This window comes from Zingiber officinale, chromosome 3A (genome assembly GCF_018446385.1).
Source record: "Zingiber officinale cultivar Zhangliang chromosome 3A, Zo_v1.1, whole genome shotgun sequence".
NCBI lineage: Eukaryota > Viridiplantae > Streptophyta > Magnoliopsida > Zingiberales > Zingiberaceae > Zingiber > Zingiber officinale.
In genome coordinates this window covers 1,732,992-1,754,117 of record NC_055990.1, presented here as the reverse complement: position 1 = coordinate 1,754,117, position 21,126 = coordinate 1,732,992, and the positions used below count along the sequence as shown (strand labels likewise).

General features: G+C 39.1%; 3 protein-coding genes across 3 annotated transcripts; 2 read left to right on the top strand and 1 right to left on the bottom strand.

Annotated features, from left to right (window-relative positions):
* Positions 1-235: 235 nt before the first annotated feature.
* Positions 236-11,490, top strand: LOC122050973 (pyruvate kinase 1, cytosolic-like). The gene is made up of 16 exons (XM_042611855.1): positions 236-458; positions 540-636; positions 724-821; positions 1,483-1,638; positions 2,650-2,727; positions 2,885-3,016; positions 3,710-3,790; positions 3,942-4,013; positions 4,097-4,186; positions 4,454-4,598; positions 4,809-4,897; positions 5,642-5,737; positions 7,981-8,048; positions 8,153-8,252; positions 8,491-8,550; positions 11,050-11,490. Exons 1-16 carry the CDS (start codon positions 390-392, stop codon positions 11,200-11,202), a joined length of 1,584 nt encoding a protein of 527 aa, XP_042467789.1. The 5' UTR covers positions 236-389; the 3' UTR covers positions 11,203-11,490.
* A 3,234-nt stretch (positions 11,491-14,724) lies between these two features.
* Positions 14,725-16,078, top strand: LOC122050972 (putative ribosome biogenesis protein C8F11.04). Its single transcript, XM_042611853.1, has one exon. It carries the CDS (start codon positions 14,788-14,790, stop codon positions 15,757-15,759), a length of 972 nt encoding a protein of 323 aa, XP_042467787.1. The 5' UTR covers positions 14,725-14,787; the 3' UTR covers positions 15,760-16,078.
* A 1,580-nt stretch (positions 16,079-17,658) lies between these two features.
* LOC122053450 (mitogen-activated protein kinase kinase kinase 17-like) lies at positions 17,659-19,173 on the bottom strand. Its single transcript, XM_042615501.1, has one exon. The coding sequence runs from the start codon at positions 19,171-19,173 to the stop codon at positions 18,151-18,153; it is 1,023 nt and encodes a 340-aa protein (XP_042471435.1). The 3' UTR covers positions 17,659-18,150.
* Between the last annotated feature and the right edge of the window lie 1,953 nt (positions 19,174-21,126).

Genomic DNA, 21,126 nt, shown 5'->3' with positions numbered 1-21,126 from the left:
TTTATTTCAAAATCTTAATTATATTACTATCAACCAAAAATAAAATTTGAGAATAAATTCAATTTCCTATTTCCATACTCACATACCAAATGTCACCGTAGATTTTGAAACGGATGGCAAAAGAGATCTCGTATGGGCTGGGCCTAGCACGGCTACGGCCCACATTTTGGGGATTGGTTAAACCGGACCGTATCACGGGCAACCCAACCACCGCTTTCCGCCTCTGGTCAATTATAACAGAACGTGAAAAATAAAGGACGATGGAGCATCAATTGGGGGAGTAGACTAGAGTAGTGCTGTAGCGATCTGCTTCCGCTTCCACTTCCACTCCGAGCGGTCTCTCCTCCATCTCCAATTCGCTCACTTTTTTGTTCTCGGCAGCTCTCAGAATGCATTCCACTCACCTTCTCCTCGAGGAACCCATCAGGATGGCCTCGATCCTCGAGCCATCAAAGCCGGTATGTTTCTTCTACTGGATCTTGGTTGAGAAGCAGACGATTTGGATCTTCTGATTTCTGGGCCACATTGCCGTTTTGCAGAGTTTCTTCCCGGCAATGACCAAGATCGTGGGCACGCTCGGCCCCAAATCCAGGTCGGTGGAGGTGATCGCCGCCTGCCTCAAGGCTGGCATGTCCGGTACGCCTTGTTTTCCTGCAGCGGGGTTGTCATTGGTGCTTTCTTTCGTGGATGATGGGAGATTTACTGGGTATTATGTGGTGGCAGTGGCACGCTTTGACTTCTCTTGGGGAGACGCTGGCTATCACCAGGAGACTCTCGACAATCTCAAGGCAGCTATCAGGAGCACCCAAAAGTTGTGTGCAGTAAGTGTAGTCTCGGTTATCAGCCACTTTAAGTTGACGAAGTTCTTTTCTCTTCTTGCTCGTCTTTGTCGTGTTATCACAGCTCCCTACTATATTCATACATTGGTCCCCCATCAGTCTTACTGAGTTTCAGCAAAATTTACCTTTTTTTTAATTGAAAATTGTCGCTAACATTGATTGCTAACTCATGTTCTTTCTTTCTCTCTTTCGTTTTTCTCCTTGGATCTATGGTTTTGAGCTTTATTCATATTTCGCTTGTTTGACTACTTTCTCAGGTTGCAAATTGTTGTTCATCTTGCTTGCTACCATTGTTTTATTTTAATATTCTTCCTTCCTTTATTTTCTCGTCTATTCTATGGAGTTCGAACTCGATTTAGGTTTCACTCGTTTGCTTGCTATCAATTCTCTCCGCTACTGCTTTTGCTTGGAGTTTGAGCTTAACTTATGTTCAACTTGTGAGTGCGTACTTGCGTTCATCTACCATGGACACAAATAACTCTAATAACGGCTCCATTTATGCTTCTACCTGGCATTTATTCTCCTTTTCACTTTTTCTCATGGCAACGTTATCCACAAAATCAGGGCTCTAGCGACCATTTTCCAGTTCTTAGTTTCTTTTTTGTTGATTGGACTTTAATAACATAAATTTTTCTTGTTCTAGGTCATGTTAGATACAGTGGGTCCAGAGTTGCAGGTTGTCAACAAAAGTGAGAAGGCCATTTCACTTGAAGCAAACGCGTATGTTGTTTTGACACCAGATCAGGAGAAGGAAGCTACTTCTGAGTTGTTGCCTATAAACTTCACAAATCTATCAAAGGCAAGCATTATCTTCTTATATCTATCCTTGTAAAAAAACATACTTGTCTATGCGAATATGCTATTTCTTGATCAATCTTCTACCCTTTTGCTTCTCTCACTATTTTGCAACCTAAAACATGACTGTGTCAGGCTAGTAAACATGCACCTAGAAAGTTGAGGTGACTTCATTTATTTCTTGGTGGGAGCATTGTTTGAGGAATTCCAATGGTACTTGTGCAATGTTGGGTTATATTTTTTTTATCTGTTCTTTTGATGGCTAGGACTTTGTTTGTACTTGGTCCAGGCCTTCACACCTATGCCCCAATGTGAGATCCACAAGAGGTCTCTAATGATAGTATACATCACTTTGCATCAACAATCAGATTCCCCTGATTTGTTTCTTCATGACTTCTTCCACTTAGATTTGATCCCAGCTCCTTATTTAAAGGGTAATCTCACCTGGGTCTTCTGCATTGTGTTGTAATACCTTAATCATGCATCATCTATTGTAGACCAAAAATCTTGTTAGGGAGGTTTTTCATCAAGGAGAGGTTTTAAAATCTCAGGACTCATGGAGATAATCTGGGTTGTATTTCTCCATTGATATTGAGAGTGGAGTGTGGGACGATTGAGAGTTTTTTTGTACATGGTGTAGGAAGTGGTTTGCCTTCTTTTTTTTATACTTGCTCTCATATCATAAGCATTTTTTTTTGTGGATGTTATGTTATATCTCTCTCTTACTCATGTTGTTGTGTATTGACCACCATCTTCTTCTGTTTGAGGAGGTTATTGTTAGCTTCATCAAGGTATTCAAGCTGGTTTTAGACCAAAAAATATTTGTAGTGTAGCTTTTCTTATGGTTCGCTTCCATATTTGATCATATTAGCAGTTTCTTGGTAGTGTTTAAATAGAGCCGGTGCAGCCTCAAACCCAACAAAGGGCTGTATGTAACTATTTTCTATTCTGATGTTGCAGATAGAATTACTTTATAATATCTAGAACTCAGTTTATTCTTCTTTTGCATTTGCAGGCTGTGAAGCCAGGAGACACAATATTTATTGGCCAATACTTGTTTACTGGGAGTGAAACTACTTCTGTTTGGTTAGAGGTATGGTTTTTGCGAGTGACTCAAAAACTAACTTTTCCTAAAACAATTTATCTTGAATGTTGAAAGAAAACTAGCTGTAAGAATTTACTTTATTATTAAGCTTTTTTGAGTTATCAAGGCATTACCAAGCTTTTTCTGTAACAATTTATCAATGCAGGTTGCTGAGTTGAAAGGGGAAGATGTAGTCTGCATAATAAAGAACTCTACTACTCTGTCTGGGTCATTGTTCACTCTCCATGTATCCCAAATCCGAATTGACTTGCCAACACTTACTGAATCTGACAAAAATGTAAGCAACACTTTGCATGATGTAACACCAATCAAAACTTTTCTTTAAGCTTAATGGTTAACTTAAATATGTGATTTTAAGAACCCTTGACCATGTTGTTTCTCCTTCATAAACTTTAGCGTGCATCATAGATTCACTATATATGCAGTAGTAGTGAATCTTTCCCACAAAAGATGCATCTATAGAAGAGAGAATATGCTCCCATGGGGGAAATGGCTGTTGAGACTATGATTTCAAGAAAAACTTCTTCTGCTATATAACTAATGTTGCTATTATTGACATTTTCCCCTCTTGGTATGTGTTTTCATGATACTTAAATGGAATCTACAGTTCATAGCTGTCTTATCATTTGCTATCATTTGTTTTGGCTGCATAATATCCTCATTTCTAATTTTCTGTAGATTACACCATCACTAGCTGTACTCCTTTAGTTGAGACAGTCTTTACAATTCTTTTTGTTGTTTTCTTAAAATCTTATAATCATTTTGAATTCCTTATGATGCATTTTCTATTGTCAATCAACCACACTACATTGAGCCTTCGTTTCATTCTTTTCCTAGTCCCTCTTACAATCCCAATTTTTTTATTTTAGTTATCAATTTTGTCTTTGTTGATACTGTTTTTTGTTTCTGTATTACCTCAAAAAAGTCTCAAACTTATTTGGCTAAAATCTTGTTGTTATCTACATTTCAGGTTATAAGTACATGGGGTGTGCAAAACAAAATTGATTTCCTATCATTGTCTTATACAAGGCATGTGGAAGATGTCCGACAAGTATGTTATTTTATGTATACTCATTAGTTCTGCTTAACTGTCTGACAAGTATCTTGTCTTGTCTTTGTCCTTTCAATAGTTATTTCACAAGGTAGGTATGTTTGTTAAGTATTGTTCAAAAGATGACTTCTTATGCTCCCACTGCATGCAGGCCCGGAATTTCCTGTCAAAATTAGGTGATCTTTACCAAACTCAGATATTTGCCAAAATTGAGAGCATAGAGGTTTGCTGAAATGTGAATTGACTATAGAAAACATCTGTTTTAAATCTTTATAGTCATGGTTTCCACTGCTCAATTTTTTTCAGGGACTTACACATTTTGATGAGATTCTGCAAGAAGCAGATGGAATTATTCTTTCTCGTGGGAATCTTGGAATAGATCTCCCACCTGAGAAGGCCAGTATTACTTTATTTCATCTCTTTTTTGATGAAGACATAATAACCATGCAGCTGAAATACTCATTGGCATAAAACAAGATGCAAATAAACGCTCATTTTAAAGCATAGTAAACATATATCTATTTTCCAAGCCTGAGTTCAATTGATGAGTGTTTGTTAAAAATTTTCCTTTCTTCTTTCAAGGATTTTCTAACTTGATTTTTTTTCCTGCTGCAGCTAATGTGATTGATAACTTATCACTTAGTCACATAATTTTGTCTATAGGTATTTTTGTTCCAAAAGGCTGCTGTATATAAGTGTAACATGGCTGGAAAACCAGCAGTCATCACACGTGTGGTTGATAGCATGACTGACAATCTGAGACCAACACGAGCTGAAGCAACTGATGTGGCCAATGCAATACTCGATGGTATTTTCTGTTTCTATGGAGAAACTTGTTTAAAGTCAATATTGCTATCTTTAACATCTCCAATTTCACATATCATGATTAATGTATTTGATCCATTTGCCAATCTCAAATAGTCCAACTCCAATGGGACAAGTGTTATTGTTGTTATATGCTGCATACATCAGTGTCTTATTTTATTTTGTTAAACTTTCAACTGTCTACTTTTCCCAGGAAGTGATGCAATCCTTTTGGGTGCTGAAACTCTTCGAGGATTGTATCCTGTTGAGACCATTTCCACTGTGGGTAGAATTTGTTATGAGGTGAGCTTTCTGTACCTTGTATTCCTAATAAAATGCATGGAAAAGATTGAATGTCTTAAGATGTTTTCCATGTGAACTTTTTTCTTATGCTTTCTTTACCTACTTCTGCAGTGGTTACATATGCAAATTATTTGAAACTTCCATATTGACATGTACAATACAAAATTTTATGTTTTTTTTTCACTTGAATAGATTTTCTTGACCAGGAAATGGGCAACATATTCAACTCTTGCCACTAATGCAGAGTGACTTTTATATATTTCATTATGGAAAGCTTGTTTATTCAAATTTTGCCAATGGGAAGAAAATGTTTTGGATGCTCATGGCACAAGGGATAGCTGGATGAATAACATTATTCTGTTGAGATGACATAAAACTTAATGCTAAGTTATGGTGTTCATGAAGCTTGAGGATTCTGGTAATCATGAGTCTGGAGGATTCTCCTGTGTGTGCTTTGTTACAGTCAGAAAAGTGGAGTTTCATGTTAGCTGATTGTGTAGAAATTTATAAGACATTGTTGAGGTTGAGTGCTAAATCTCAGCAGAGAGGATAATCGGGGTTAGGGCAATGAGGACAGTTATTTTAATATCAGGTTATCTTAGTAGCAGGTAACTTGGATTCTGCTGTATCCTTCATATATAGCAAACATGTGGTTTACTGTATATTGATTCTCATCCTTTCCTAAATATCCTTTCCTCTTCTCTTACTTTTATATTGCTCTAACCATAGAAATAACTTTTGCAGGCAGAGAAAGTTTTCAACCAGGATTTGTACTTCAAGAAGACTGTGACTTATGTTGGGGAACCAATGAGCCACTTGGAGTCTATTGCTTCATCAGCTGTATGATCTTAGTTTCATTTGCCCAATCCAATTTGATAAAGCAATAAATGTTATGATCCGAGGATCCCTTCCTTTTTCAAGAAGGGAACAACACCCCTATTGTCTCAACAATTTATCCCTAAAAACAACTAGGCATCACAACCAGGCACAATACCGCACACTAACTAAAAATTCAACTTAGAAAGGCAATTACATAATTCTATAATAAAAATTTCTCAGCAACACCTAAATAAACTAATATGATGCAATCTCCAAGTCTGCTATACCTATGAGTCTACAGGCTTACGAAATGAGGGTGAGAACAAATATTCTTAGCTGGTATAATGAAGAACATACATAGATAAATGCTAAATAAAAATTAATATAAATTATCATAACATTATGATTTAACCTAGTAACTATATTATAATAATCAATCATCCATCATTTTTATTGAAGCTTGGATGCTCCAGACCATAAAAGGATGCCACTCTTATGTGACTAGTCATTTTGAGATGGAACGAACTCCACCCAACTCAATATGTTTTGATAACTACAGAACTAGGACTATTACCTTTGAGTAATGATGGGCACAAGGGAGAGTGTTTAAGTTAGGATGTTGCACACCTATTAATCTCATACAAACAAGTGTGGTAATCTATTTTGTCTATGTATTAAAAGGATGTTCTCCTCTCAAGTTTAGTCATTTGGGTATAGAACATCATTTTGGTATTAAAAGGATGTTCTACTATCAAGAGTATGTAGTTTCAACAAGCAAAGGAATCATGAAATCTTGCACTTGTTATACTTATTTCACCATATTAAACCTCTCTTTGATCCAAATTTAGCTTTAGGTTGGATGGTTAGATGTTCCAAAGATTTTCTCTTTATTTTCAACACTTAAAGATTAAGAAATCATAATTTTAACACCAATTAACAATAATGAACATCAATTACATATTCAATCAAGATATCAAAATTTTTTTGCTTATTCTCAGAGAAAAGGAATAAGCACTAAATCACCCACCTTAAAAATGACCCTAGTATCAATTCACTGGCGTGAAAAATGCTCGTGATAGTTGGGAAACTCTCCTTTTTATCAAACTAACTTAATAGAAGTCATCTACTTTCTAAACCATGGTTTTATGCAATTTATACAGAAATCCCAGCAAGTAAATTCATTAAAGATAACAAGGAAACAATAAGTTTGATTCTCAATCTTTTCCCTAGCCAATGGTTCGGAAACCTACAACAAAGGGGCTATCCTAAGCAGTGGGCAAAATTTTAAGGAGACCTAAATCTATTCTAAATCAAAGAAAAACAAGTCATTGCTACACACCGGAGGGTTGAGAAGATTTGAAAAGGTCTAAACTCAATTTTTTGGGCGTTGGAAAAAAGAGGACAACAGTCTTCTTGCAGCATTCCTTGCTGCTGTAGTTGGCACATAAATTGTAGCAGGTGGGAGCGGTTAGAGCAGGGAATTTGATGGAGACAAGGATTTGTAAGTTGGATAACAAGTTTTCGGATTTTGAGAGTAGGAAATAAGGAGATCATCGCCTTTTCTAAAACAAGTCAATCTCTCGCGCAGATGGATAGGGATTGGCAGTTGTGATTCCTTTTTCCTACAAGTTATCCTCTCCCAAACAACTAAACCTGATCCCTTTACTACCAAATCGAATTCAAACTCCTTGAACTTAAACTGAACTCAGCCCAATAATGGTCCAACCAATTTCAATTCAAAACCCAAATCAAATCCAACTCAATCTCTTCCCATCCTACGATTACATCCTTATTTCTAGGAGTTTCTTACTCAATTTGACATCCCAAACAATGCTCAAACTAGCCTAAACAACACAAGTCTTCGTCAAATATAACAATTTTTGTTTTAGTTGTCATCAGGTATCCAGCTTACGTCGACTAATCCTGGGGTGACTGGCGAGCGCACGGAAGTTTTCCACCGGCTAAATTGGAAAACGCTCGCAACGAGCGGCCTATCAGCCAGTGGTCTTTGGTCAACCGTCCATTAAGGGAAATTCATTCATTAATTCACCGAGACTGGGATCTAATCCTTAGATGCCTGAAAACTGAAAAGGCGCACTGCCGCTGCACCATTGCCCTGGGAGCAAATACAACAATTTTAATTAATTGTAAAGAGGATATTCATAATCAATAGGGAAAAATCTAGATTTTAATAAAAGTAATGAACTCGTCCTAAATTTGGAACAAAGTGGATTATAAAAGTGTTTGGTATTGATCAACTTTAGGTGCGTGCTGCTATCAAAGTTAAAGCTTCTGTGATTGTTTGTTTCACTTCATCTGGAAGAGCTGCAAGGTGCTAATTTAGTAAAATTCTTTAAAATACTTATCATTATAGTGTTTACCAGTGCATTGTGAAAATTCCTGACATCCATGTGGTTCCTTTCATTGTTTGTTTAGGTTGATTGCTAAGTATAGGCCCACAATGCCTGTATTATCTGTGGTCGTTCCTCGACTCAAGACAAACCAACTTCGCTGGAGTTTCAGTGGTGCTTTTGAAGTAAGTGGTCAGCTAATCATCTTATATGCTCTAGTGAATATTAGTATCTTGTTTCATTCTGTTTTATTGTTTCCGGCGACTATAGCTAAGATTTGCATTTCATTTCAGTAATCATTAGTATATTTTTTCTTCGAATTATTCCCATTACTCATCACTTTTGTCAGTCATTAGTACAGTCCATTAACTATTGGTAATGCAAAAAATGAGTTATGCTAATTAAAGTAAACATTATTGGCAGGCAAGACAGTCACTCGTAGTTAGAGGCCTCTTCCCCATGCTTGCTGACCCTCGCCATCCTGTAAGTGTTTCTGTTATTGAATGTACTATTTGTTCTATTCATTGTTTTGTCTGTCCAGATCATAAATAGACAAGATTAATTTTATTGGATTCTAAAATCTTTATAAGAGGTTTATGACTGTTCAAGAACACTTTTTATATCAAACAAAATACTAATATGCTATTCTCTTTTTTTCATATGTATCTTGTTTCTCAGCAGCAGCCAACACTAATCAACATCTTTTGGATCCATCCGCTCTTAAATATACTAGTATATATGCGTAGTACATGGTTATCACCTAACTTGAATTGATATTGGTGAAGGCTAATTCAGTATTTTAAATGGAATTGTGCATATTACAGAGGTTGACACAAGCTTAAAGAACTAGAGATTTGTTGAAATTATCTAGTAATTAGATACAACATACTATACATGTTTAAAATCGTATCAAATCCAATCAAATTGAGAATGAAAAAAAGATGAAATTGGTTACATCAGCCTAGAGTGATTTTAGAAATCTAGGTTGATCTAAGCAATTTCTTAATCATCCCAGCTTGAATGGTAGCAAAGGGAGAGAGAGATAGGGAGAGCTTGCATCCCCCACTTGAATTGCTACACTTTGTTGCTAATTGCTATGAAAGCATGGGTAGATTACTCTTCAAACAAAATTATCATTGTGATTGATAAGCACACCAAGGATTAAAATTTTATTCGAGTCAAGTTTTGGTGGTTGACCAGAACGAGACGGTTACAATACCAGCTTGGATTGCTGACATATGACATCAGTAAAGTATTGGAGGTGATGGGATAAAATAGATGAATAAGAAAAAAAACAAAACAAAACTTTGGGGAAAATATTAAAGTCATTTTATACCCGAAATGGTACTTAAGTACCGTGTTATGCTTACACTTAGCAAACTTTGACATGCATTGAAGAAGATGACATAAATTCAGATGATTTATTACTTTAATATTTTTTAGCATAATTTATAATTAATTAGTCAATTGGATTAAATTTTTTTATAATATTCATCCCATTTTATCATGTGCTAAAGCACACCAAGATGAATTTTGATAAGATTTCCATAATGAATTAGGTTAAATTTTGTTATAATAGTCAACCTATATATATTAGCAATTGAATTAAAAATAATTCTACTTATTTTTATTTACTTCAATGCATGTTGGGATAAATTAATATAAGTTACACATGCATTCTTCTGCCACTTGCTATATACAAAACATAAAATTGTAGTGATTAAGTAATAGTTAAGAGGAATAAATTATAGAAGTTAACTAGTATTGCTTGAATTCATCTTGTTGCATGCCTTAGCGTGCCATGGTATGTCAACTAGTGACATGATATGAGACTTATCGACAATGATCAGCACAAACTATACAAGAGGATTGCTTGTGTCAGTTAATGTAAACTTTTCGTAATCTAGTGGAACAATACATTTGGATCAGATCGTTCAGTTTTTTTAATGTTGGAAACTAGGATAACCAAGACAAATATATATCTAATGAAGTGATGGAGACGCTAGAAAAATAGAGGATGATGAAGGCACATTCAGTTGGCACAGTCTGCAAAACTTATGTCATACGTTAATCACTTTACATATCCTCGCATCTTGGATGAAAATGAAAGTTGCATCTTATGTCATAGAACAAGTCAAGCATTTTATGAGTGTACTAATTGATAATAAACTTAGTGGAAATTTAGCGATAGAAAACAGATAAGATAAATACTACAAAGGTGAAAGAGAAATTTCCAGTGCCCTTAATCCATGAGTCTGACCTATTTGCAATTGTGATGTTGATAGAGTACATTGGTGGTGGCATGATAGATGATAAACAAGTGTTGATTGAAATGTGCTAAGAGGTTTTTGATTCTAGAATCCAGATCATCAATAAACAAGTAGTAGATGTATCTACCAAAGAGGTAACTGACTGAAATGAGGCATTGGTTGCAACTTGGAGCTGGAGGAAATGTGAATGCTCTTGTTGGACATTGTAATATTGGATGATGGACTCTCTTGGGAAGTAGGTTCTGATTGCGCCACATGAGTTGTTTGGAAAGGATGATCGATGAATACTGATGTGTCAAAGTTTTTCACAATAAGATCATTTGTGTTTTCCTTGTTTGGTAGCGTAATTGCCATGGCCTCACTGATATCTCGACCTACATGTGACTCTTTCAATGACAATTGAACCAGTGAAGGAAATCACTTCACCTTAGGATTAGAGGATGGTGGAACTGTACACATTCTAGGGAGCCTCAAACCAGTGGAATCCGGTGACATGGAGACATGGGGGAACTTGGGAAGAGAATTAGGGATTTTGGTGATTTAATTTGATATTAAATTTAATTAATGTTCTTTAAATTCTGTTCTTGTGGTTTTTGTTCTGTAAATTCAAACCTTGGTACTTTTTTGTCGTTGACCTTCTTCTTGTGCAAGTAAGCATAAAATGGTCTTGCCCATAGTTTGATACTAAGCAATGAATTGTCTCCCACTGCAGGCTGAGTCAACTAGTGCGACCAACGAGTCAGTTCTGAAGGTTGCTCTTGATCATGGAAAGGCTTCTGGTTTGATCAAGTCTCATGACCGAGTCGTCGTCTGCCAGAAAGTCGGTGATGATTCGGTGGTGAAAATCATCGAATTGGAGGACTGAAGGAGTATAACCTTCTCTTTTAGTTAACTCTATCAAATAAAGTATTGTTCAGAAATCTAAATCTGAACTGGTGAAGTTTCAAATAACTAAGCTTGTTAAGATTCCACGGTATCTGAGAAAATGTGAGGTAGATTTTGTTGCTGTTATTGAAAATTTGGTTTCCTGGTTTCATGTGATAAAGGTGAATGGGCAAAAATTAAAGGAGTGTCCCAAATTATGTAAATCATCAAAATCTGGCCTCTTTTTCTCTATCAGATATTTTTATTTCGAGGATACTGCTTTTTTCAATGTTATTGTAAAATCATAAACTCAGCTAGTCTTATGTGATCGGTCTGGTTTTATAAAAAAAAATTTATCGCCCATCAAAGTAAATTGGGAAGTACTCGTGATGAGTGATTCAGAAACCCAGTATCCCTTGGTTCACTCATGTTTTCAATTTGGAGAAAATAATTTTACAAATGCGCTATGGTATTTCAATGTTATTATGGGGCAAAACGCTCATCCCAGCATTTTCATCAATTCATCCCTAGGTTAATACCAATGAGATAAATTATAGATGGCTACTAACCATTAATTAGTGCATTGGCTAAGGCATGGAGAAGGTATGCTCGGGCGCGCCGAGTTTCAACTTAATTTGATAACACTCCATATCTTAACCACTGTACTGTCCTGAGGGGACATTTCAATGTTATTATATTATCGCAAAAAGATGAAATCTGCCACCCCAGCGACCTCACACGGCCGCCCCCACGTCCACGGTCCATCTATGAGAAGGTAAATTGGGAAGCTATAGTTGACTAGTGCAGGGGAGGGCTTTTTCTTCGGCTTTGTCGAGATTTGAACCCTTGCCCTATTGTAGCAACTCTATCTCACACTAGTCAACTCAACCTTGCCCCGTTTCAATGTTATTATAGTAGCTATGAGTAGTTATATATATAAGTTATCAAATAAAAGTTACTGAATAGTTGCTACAATGTTATTCTTTATTTTTGGCGTTATTGTAGCAGTTATGATTAGTTGTTATAATATGTAACTGTTATAATATGTGATGATCATGTCTAAAAGCTGCCAAGATAATGCGTTGGGTAGGTGACTCTGTGATTGATTGGGAAAAGACTTCGAATCGGAGAAAAAGTTGATGAGTTGGAGCAAAAAAGGGGATCTGAATGCTCCCTTCCTCTCCGCGCACACCAAAGAAGAAAGTCAACAAAACGTTAGAGCAAGAATCAGAAAAGAGATCCCTCGAAAAAATGGAGAAGATGAGTAGTTACTATGTGTTTTTGTGTAAGCGTCGTATGAGCGTCCCTAGTCAACGAAGAGAACCCCCTTTATATACCACCTCTCATAACCTCTATAATTATGAGGGGCATAGAATGTCAGGTGTCAGGAGTAGTTACTATGTGTTTTTGTGTAAGCGTCATATGAGAGTCCCTAGTCAACGAAGAGGACCCCCTATATATACCACCTCTCATAACCTCCACAATTATGAGGGGTATAGAATGTCAAGTGTCAGAAGTTGTTGAGTATAGGAAGATGTGCAACCTAGGAGATGCACAGTCACTGTCTAAAGAATCTTCCGTTACCCGTATGGGCACCGCTTTTATAACTTGCACCATTAATAATGTGGTTAAAGGAATATGTTGTCTTAATGTGTTGGCTAACAGAAGATGTATAGTTACCTTCGAAGAAGGTTCCTTTGAATGCATATGTTTGTAATAAAAGAATATCTCTGACAAATGATTGTTACTCTTTGATAAGTTGTTGTGACAATGTTGCCCCTTGAATATATCTCGGATGGATATTTAGTCGACCAACTGTTTATTATACTAGTAGATCAATATGTAATCAGGGTGTCGAGTCCCATAAGGACGGCTAGACCCTATGTCGCTAGGTTGTATATTGTGATAACGAAGATTTGATATTGAAGCAACAGGGAACCAAGTCCCATAGGCTCGGCCGGTTCTATGACTGACCGGTCATATACTAAGATATTTACCTTTAAAGGATAAGAAATTGAGTCCTGAGAGATCCGATCGGTACTTTGAAATGATTGTTCTTATGTTAGGAGGTTTGCCCCTATCTAATATGGGATCTGGAAGTTCGGTTGGGCCCATACTGAGTTGCCTTGCATATCGACCTTACGTAGGAAGTGAAGACGTTGATCCCTATAAACTCGACCAGCATTGTGCTCGATTGGTACTAACCTCAACGGTCTGATCAGTCATTTGGTCGAGCGTCCATATGCTGAGAGCTGTACTCCGAGCATGGAAAGTTGGGGCCCTAACTCCGGCCAAATATATGACCGATCATCTTTGTGGTAGACCGACCACCTCTTCAACCTAATCTAATTTTCAGCTAACCGCATACATACAAGGTGGACTGAATCACTAAGTCTCTCGAGTTCGATCGACCCTTAGGCCAGTCGTCCTCATATTGAAGATCTTAGTACTCAGTACTAGGTGAACAATGAAGTCCTATGGAGAGTGACACACTGACTATCACATCATTTTAACTATCATCTTCTTTTGACTTTGACTACGTCATCTCTGATTCGCTCATAACATCCCTTATCATGTGACATTTAATATAATATCGTTGTAGGATTGTAATAATTATTTAATAGTTTATATAATTACTTTAAAATAATTTTCATCAATTTTAAATGATTTTAATAAATTTTAAATAATTTATGGAGGAAGAGAATTTTAATGTAATAATGTTTAAAATTTAAAATTTGTTTAGTTACAATTATGTTGTAATTGGTGGAGGGCTGTTATAATATAAAAATAAAATTTTCATTCTAATCGAATTAAATCTGGAACGTGTTAGAGTAGTTGTACAGTAGTTTCTAGGGGCAGAATTTATTGGACCACTTTTTATGATATAAGGGATGTGTCATTTGTATTTATGGTCAGATCATGAGCGTGATCCTGTCGCAAATAGTTGCGATCCCTTCTTGAGTTTACCGTCCCCACTATATTATAGTTTTTGTTCGAAGCGATCGGCCAGACGCCACCCGGAAGATACCCTCGCTCAACGCCCAATAACCTGACCACTTATCTACCACCGGAGGTCTCCGGACGACCTCCGGCCTCCCGCTCCGAACAAAAACTATAATTTAATGGGGACGATGAACCTAAGAAGAGATCGTAATAATTTACAGCCAGATCATGATCACGATCCAACCGTAAATATAAATGATATATCAATTAAATTATAAAAAATGATTCAAAAGATCTGTGCTCGTTTTTCTCCGCTGGTTACAATTATTATTATTTTTTTTACTAAAAATGTGAATGTTATCTCTGTGCTGCCGATTTCACTTTATTGATAGCTATTATCAATAAATATTTAAAATTTAAGCTTTGTTTCTGATAAGACTTTTTAGTAGATTGTTTATTGTTGCAAAAATATTTTAGTGCAATTATTTGCTTTCTATGTAATTATTGTCCATTAAAAAAATAATTTTTAGGGCAAGTGACCAATAAAATAAAATAAAGCATCCTTTTGCAAATTGCACTTGATTAAGTTTACTTATTATATCAATGAACCCGCAGTCGCTAGGGTTTTAGCGATTACGAGAAGATGCTGCCGCCGTCCTCATCGACCTCCAGGGCGAAGCGGGACGTCGTCGCCCGAGCGGTGGACGCTCTCCTCAAGTGGCTCCGGCGCCATCCCGGCGATGACTTTCTCCACCTGGTCCTCACCACCAAGAAGGCTCCTCGCGGCGTCCGCCCCAACAACTTCCGTGTACCCCTCCCCCATCGCCTTTACTCCTCCTGCTGCCTCCTCGTCGACGACCGCCCCAGGTCCTCCCTCGCTCCCTCCGCCGCCCGCGACGCGGTCCGTCACCTCGCCCTCCCCTTGTCCGATGTCCTTACCCTCTCTGAGATCCGCTCTCGCTGTCGCACCCCCGAGGCTCGTCGCTCCCTCGCCGCCTCCCACGACCTTTTCCTGGCCGACCGCCGCCTCATTCCCCTCCTACCTTCCCTCCTCGGCGATCCTTTCTTCAGTAAGAAGAAGAAGGGGAACCACAGAACTCCCGTGCCGCTCGATCTTTCCATCCCTTCGTGGCCGGAGGATCTCCAGCAGGCATGCGGTTCGACCAAGTTCCATCTCGTCCCGACCACAAGTAGCGAGATCAAGGTGGGGCGGGCTTCCCAGGGAAGGGATGATTTGATCGACAATGTGATGGCTGCCATCGAGGGAGTCGTTCTGAATGTGCCAAAGAAGTGGAAGAATGTGAGGTCTCTTCATCTAAAGGCAACCAATTCGTTAGCATTGCCACTCTATGATTCAATGGAGACTTGTGCTAAAATTGAGTGTTCCTCAAGGCCGAGCAATGTTGAAGAAAAAAAACAAGGCAGTGAAGCTCAATCACAAGTCGAGGAAATCGTTGAAATTGCTGATGAGGTAGAGTCTGAAAGTGATGTGGATGCACAGGACAAATTCAAGAAGTTGATAAATTACCTTAGAGGTAAGCACGTAAATATTTTGGAGCACACAGAGAATACTGATGCAAAAGAAATTAAGAGAAGGAAAATTTCCTTGGATTAATTGATTGCTTACTATATTATCAAGTGCTACAAGTTTTAAATGTCAGTGAGCTCGGAATGCGACCAACAAATATGGTACACACCTAGGTCGGTTGTTCTTGTTATACTCTCTCTTTTTCTGTGTTTTAATCATGCCTTGCTCAAATTACTCTTTTGCATGTGTGAAGATCAAGAAGGGAACATTTTTGTATTAAAAAATTTCTCTATTTACAATATCTTAAGGAGAGTCCTATTTATTGTTATCATCATTCCAATTCCATTCTTGTAACTCATTAAATTGATGCAATGAAATGTCGAATAAACTGAATGTTAGATGACTTTATACAGGATATTTCAATTACTTCTTGGTCTTCATCCAAACACTACATTAGCCATGAGCAGTTGAATTAGCAGTCAACTTGATACTATCTAGTCGACTAAAAGTTGATTCGATTTCTGCCCAGTCAATTGGAATCATTTATGATAGGAGGTGAAGAGATTATATAAGAAACCTTGGGTTTCAACCGACCCAGTTTGTCATTTTCTCCTCTCTTTTTTGTCACCTCTTCATTGTTGATTTCCAGCAACTGCCTAGGTGATTTTTGAATATCATGGAGGCTGTGTAACAGTTTCTATCACTAAAATCTTCTTTATTTCAATTATTCCTAGATCTACTGACATTTTGTTAATTCTCTTGATGCCATGTTACGTTCATTCTCATTCATTTTGCATGCATTTATCTAAGTGTTGTGCGTTTAAAGCTATTTGCATTAAGCATTTTTAGACCTAGATGCCCAAAGAAACATGTTGGGTTTTCTGGAATTGGATCTTCAAGGTTTTTTGGGTGCCACAAAATCTCTATGTTCTAACCCATGTTTGATCATGTGCACCAAGAGTGCAAGATGTGTTTTAAAGATTGAAGCGGTCTATCTTAGATGATAGACTTAATGGAGCCACGAGTAGCTTTGAACTTGTGGATAACCATCAAACTTGGAGAACCCAAAGATTATATGTTGAATATTATAATCTTAGAGATTTGGCTTCTAGGTAGGCATTGTTATCTAGGGTTCTTCATCCTAGTACTAAGGTGACCTGGGACTTGGATACCCTCGATTGGAAGCCCTAACCTTTGAGATGATGAAGGGTTAGATCAACCAAAGTGTTTTGGTAGGTTGGGCCCAGGATGTGTCAACCTAGGAAAGCCTTTTGGTAGGCCCAAAATGGCCTTTAGTGACCTGAACAATTTGTTTGAAAGTTAGGTTGGCCTAACATAACTGATGTGTCAATTGTGGATGATAAGTTTAGGTAGAATTGAAGTGTAAGACATAAGTCAGAAGGGATCACAATTTTAAGTCATTATAAAATTAATTTGTGCAATGCAGTTGTTGATTAGATCATGAATTAAACGAGTGACTGCTTCGATGAAGTAAATACTCAACTATATTTGTGTGTTGCTTGTTTTGATGCAAGTGATGTATCTGTTTAATTTGATAAATAGAAATTGTTATGCTTTATAGTCTTGCACTTTGTTGATTTTTGACATTGGATTTGATGATGCTTAAATGCCAACTAGATATTTATATTTTTTATATGCGTCCCAATATAACTTTTTTTTTTATGTGAAAGAAGTCGGTGGACGTTTGAAAAAGTTCCTGTAAGATGGAAAAAGAATAATTAAGAGAGAAGTTGCAAAACACTAATAGAATTCCAATTTATTTTTGTATAGTTGATTTGTAATTGATCTCAAATTATATACGTTGTTTGACTTTAGAATTGACAAGTTGTATTGAAAGACTAATCAGAATATTTATTCACTATCCAACTGGTTCACAAGGTGTCCTTGTAAAATGACCAGCTGTTGGGAAAGAGACCACGTATAAAAATATTCGACCACTGTACTGGTTCTAGCTTTAACAATAGCTCTAGCCTCTAGTCCCAAGCAAGCAGTTTGGACCGCTGGTTGTAAAGCCCTTCCATGATGGAACCCTTGCTGGCCAGTCTGCAGATCTACATGGATTGACGCATTGAAAATATGTTCCTGCAGCCACATTTTCGGATTCAGAAGATCTTCAACGCCTCCACATTTATTCCAGCCAGACAGATTTTTGTCCTGTGATCAGATCCCCCACCTCCCTCCGATTCAGATTCTTTACCTTGCTCAGTGGAATTGCAAATCTCCACTGCCAGCAAAGTGGCCACCGTCCCAGCTCAGACTCAAAACGACGAAGCAACCATTGCCAACATCTGACTCCTCCTCCTCGCTTTATGCCTAACCATCCAGCCACTGCCCGCCTTTACCTTTCCCCAAATTGATAAAATCTCAATTTGGATTTTTCTTCGTGTTGTTTCCTTGGAACTGGAACAATTAAATATATTATCGCAAAAACAGTATATGCATCATCGATGTCGGTCGCTAATGTGAATTCTTCAGAGAATTGGATTGGGCGGCGACGGCGCCGTTGTTGCTTCTGATTGTCGCCCAGTCGTCGTCCCATCTCCAGCGGGGGATGCCGACGCCGATTAACTGCTCCATTCTCTTCGATGGATCATCGGGCGACTGGCACTCGTCGGTTTCCAGCAGCGATTCCCAGAGTGTCTGGTCGAGAACGCTCTTTGGGGACTCCCACCGCTGCTCGGCGCTGGATTTCGGTGAGGAGCTCACGAACTCGTGCTCCAGGAGCTGCTCCGCAGTCCACCGCTTTCTGGGATCCCTCACCAAGCACTTGCTCAAGAAGTCTTTCCCCTCGCGGGAGAGCCAGCTGGGCGGCTCCGGCACTTCCGGCGAGAAGGCGATCCGGTGAAGCGCCGCGGCGAGGTCGGAGACGTCCGACCATGGCCCCCGGCCGGTGGCCATCTCGATCACGGTGCAGCCGAGGGCCCACATGTCGGCCGGCGGCCCCTGCTCTTCCCCGCGGGCCACTTCCGGAGCCATGAACATGGGCGTGCCCCTTATTTCACAGCGTTCTTCGCCAATCCGGCGGGCACAGCCCAGGTCGGCGAGCTTGGCGGTGCCGTCGGAGCCAACGAGGACATTGTGGCCCTTGACGTCGCAGTGGACGACGCCGCTGGAGTGGAGGTAAGCCAAGCCCCGGAGGATGTCGCCGGTTTCGGACCGAATCGCCGCCTCATCCAGCCGCCCGCCGTGCTTCGCCACGTCGTCCGCCAGCGACCCCCTCACGGCGTACTCCAAGAAAAGGTTGTAGCTGCAACCTCCCGACGGCGAATCCGAGATCACTTCGGACCCAAAGCAAGAGACGACGTAAGGCGAATCGAGCGACGACAGGATCCTCTGCTCCCGCTGCAGGGAGGCGGAGCGCGAGAGCTCAGCGGACTTGACGGCGAAGACGTCGCCGGACGCAATGTCGGTGGCTATAGAGACAGCGGCGGAGGAGCCGCGGCCGATGACCGGACCTCGGCTCCACCTGCCAATCCTCATCCCGCAATTCAAGGAACAGAGAGGAATCCGAGGAAGGGGAAATCAACGAAGGAGTGGGAAAGAACTGACGGTTTGGGTCGTTAAGCAGAGCAACGCCAAGGGCGAGGGCGAAGACGAAGTCCGAAGTGGAGATAGATTTATATATAAAACTGGAAAGCCGGAGAAGTTACTGCCATACCGGGGCCATCGGCGGCTGAGCGACTAATTTAACATGGAAAGGAGCGGCGCATGAGTCATGAGCTCATCTCACATTCCTTACAAATCTAAAAACAACGCCCTAGGATAGAGTCACAGAATAAAGTAAGGATCAATTTTTATGAAGCTATAAATATCTTCTAATGTGATTATCTATTTGATTTTTTAATTTATCTCTTTATATAGGTTTGTGGGTCGGCCGTGTGGTAGTCACTATTCCAAATATTAGTAGTCGTCCATGGTTTACCTCCTCCGTGTTGGCTCTGAAACGGATTGACGGAGACGCTGGGACGAATGTATTCGTCTTTTGCTATCATGAATTGGTCGTGTGGGATATCTAGGGGTTAGTGTATGTACTTTTTCTAGAATGGAGAAAGCTAAGGTGGTTAAAATAGGCCTTCCTTTTTGATGGGTCAAAGTTTAGGAATCGGCTGACGGAGTGATCAAAGTTAAAAAGTAGTTAACATATGGAACCAAGGTTTATCATTAACCGAAACGAGAAGCTTGTTCGATCGGACCTTCCCGTCGGTCGGGCCTTGAGAGCTGACCCCCTTTGTGCATATGCAAAGCTTGAAGCTATCGGTTCGCCTGATCGAACTCTCGAACCGGTCGAGTTTCAAATTTCGATCTCTTAATAATAATAAAGCGTGAAGCTCAGTGTCAATTGGCCCGATTGAGTACTCCGATCGATCGGACATATGATCCAATCGAACACATGGTCCAATCAGATACATGAGACACTCAGGTTTGGTCGTTCTTGCAAAACCAAATGCCAATTAGCCCAACTAAGCGTTCCAGTCTATCGGACATATGATCCGATCGGATACAGTAGATGGTTTGATGGGATCATTCTGTGTTCTAGTGAAGAGGCTGAATGAAGGTCAGGTCGTCGACTGCATTCATAAACATCGACCAATTACCTCTCGGGAGTAAGGATCAATCGGATTATATCAATAATTTGATTAGTTGGTCAACGTAATCTAATGCGGGCCTTGCAATCCAACGGATTAATACAGAGAATATTCTGAAGTAAATCGTACTTTTGAAACTTTCAGCCTGTCAAATTGTAAAGATTTGAAGGTTTATTTTAAAAAATGTGTCAGGGTCACTATGTGATTTGCTCTTTTTTGAAAGCGCTTCAAGATTTGTACATAGGCACAACAGTGACATTATAAAAAGGGATCTTCATCCACAAGCACATACATGACCCTACATAGTTTTACATACTCATTGTAACCGTTTCTTTCACGATTCTTCTCAAAAAATCAATCACTAATTTGAATGTCAGAATGTAAGACCGGGGACCTCTTTCCTAGCCCAGTCACTAACGTTCTCTGTGTTACACAGGACAACGAGAAATCTCTATCCAGTCAAGCTAGAGTCATGTTCCCAACCAACTACTCTCACTATTTTTCGGACAGGATCATAGAACAAATCTAAAAATAAGCCCTGAGACTTGATGCGATGGTACACAGGCGAACAAGTTTTCCAAACAACGATGATTGCTTAGTGTTTGAAACACTTGTGATGTTGGACCATCTTTTGTGATTCATATTCACTTTTCAAATTTGTGTGAGATCGGATGACTTACCTACCGTGGACGAAGATAGAAATTAATACTCAAGCAGTAACTGCGCTTTAGACAAATCTTAAGAAAAAAAAAATCAATAAACTGGCAGTGGGCTGCAGGAAGAGCTTCGCTAAGCCTCATCATTGGCACACCAACTGCGCATGGTTGGTTGGTTGGGCCCGGTTCAG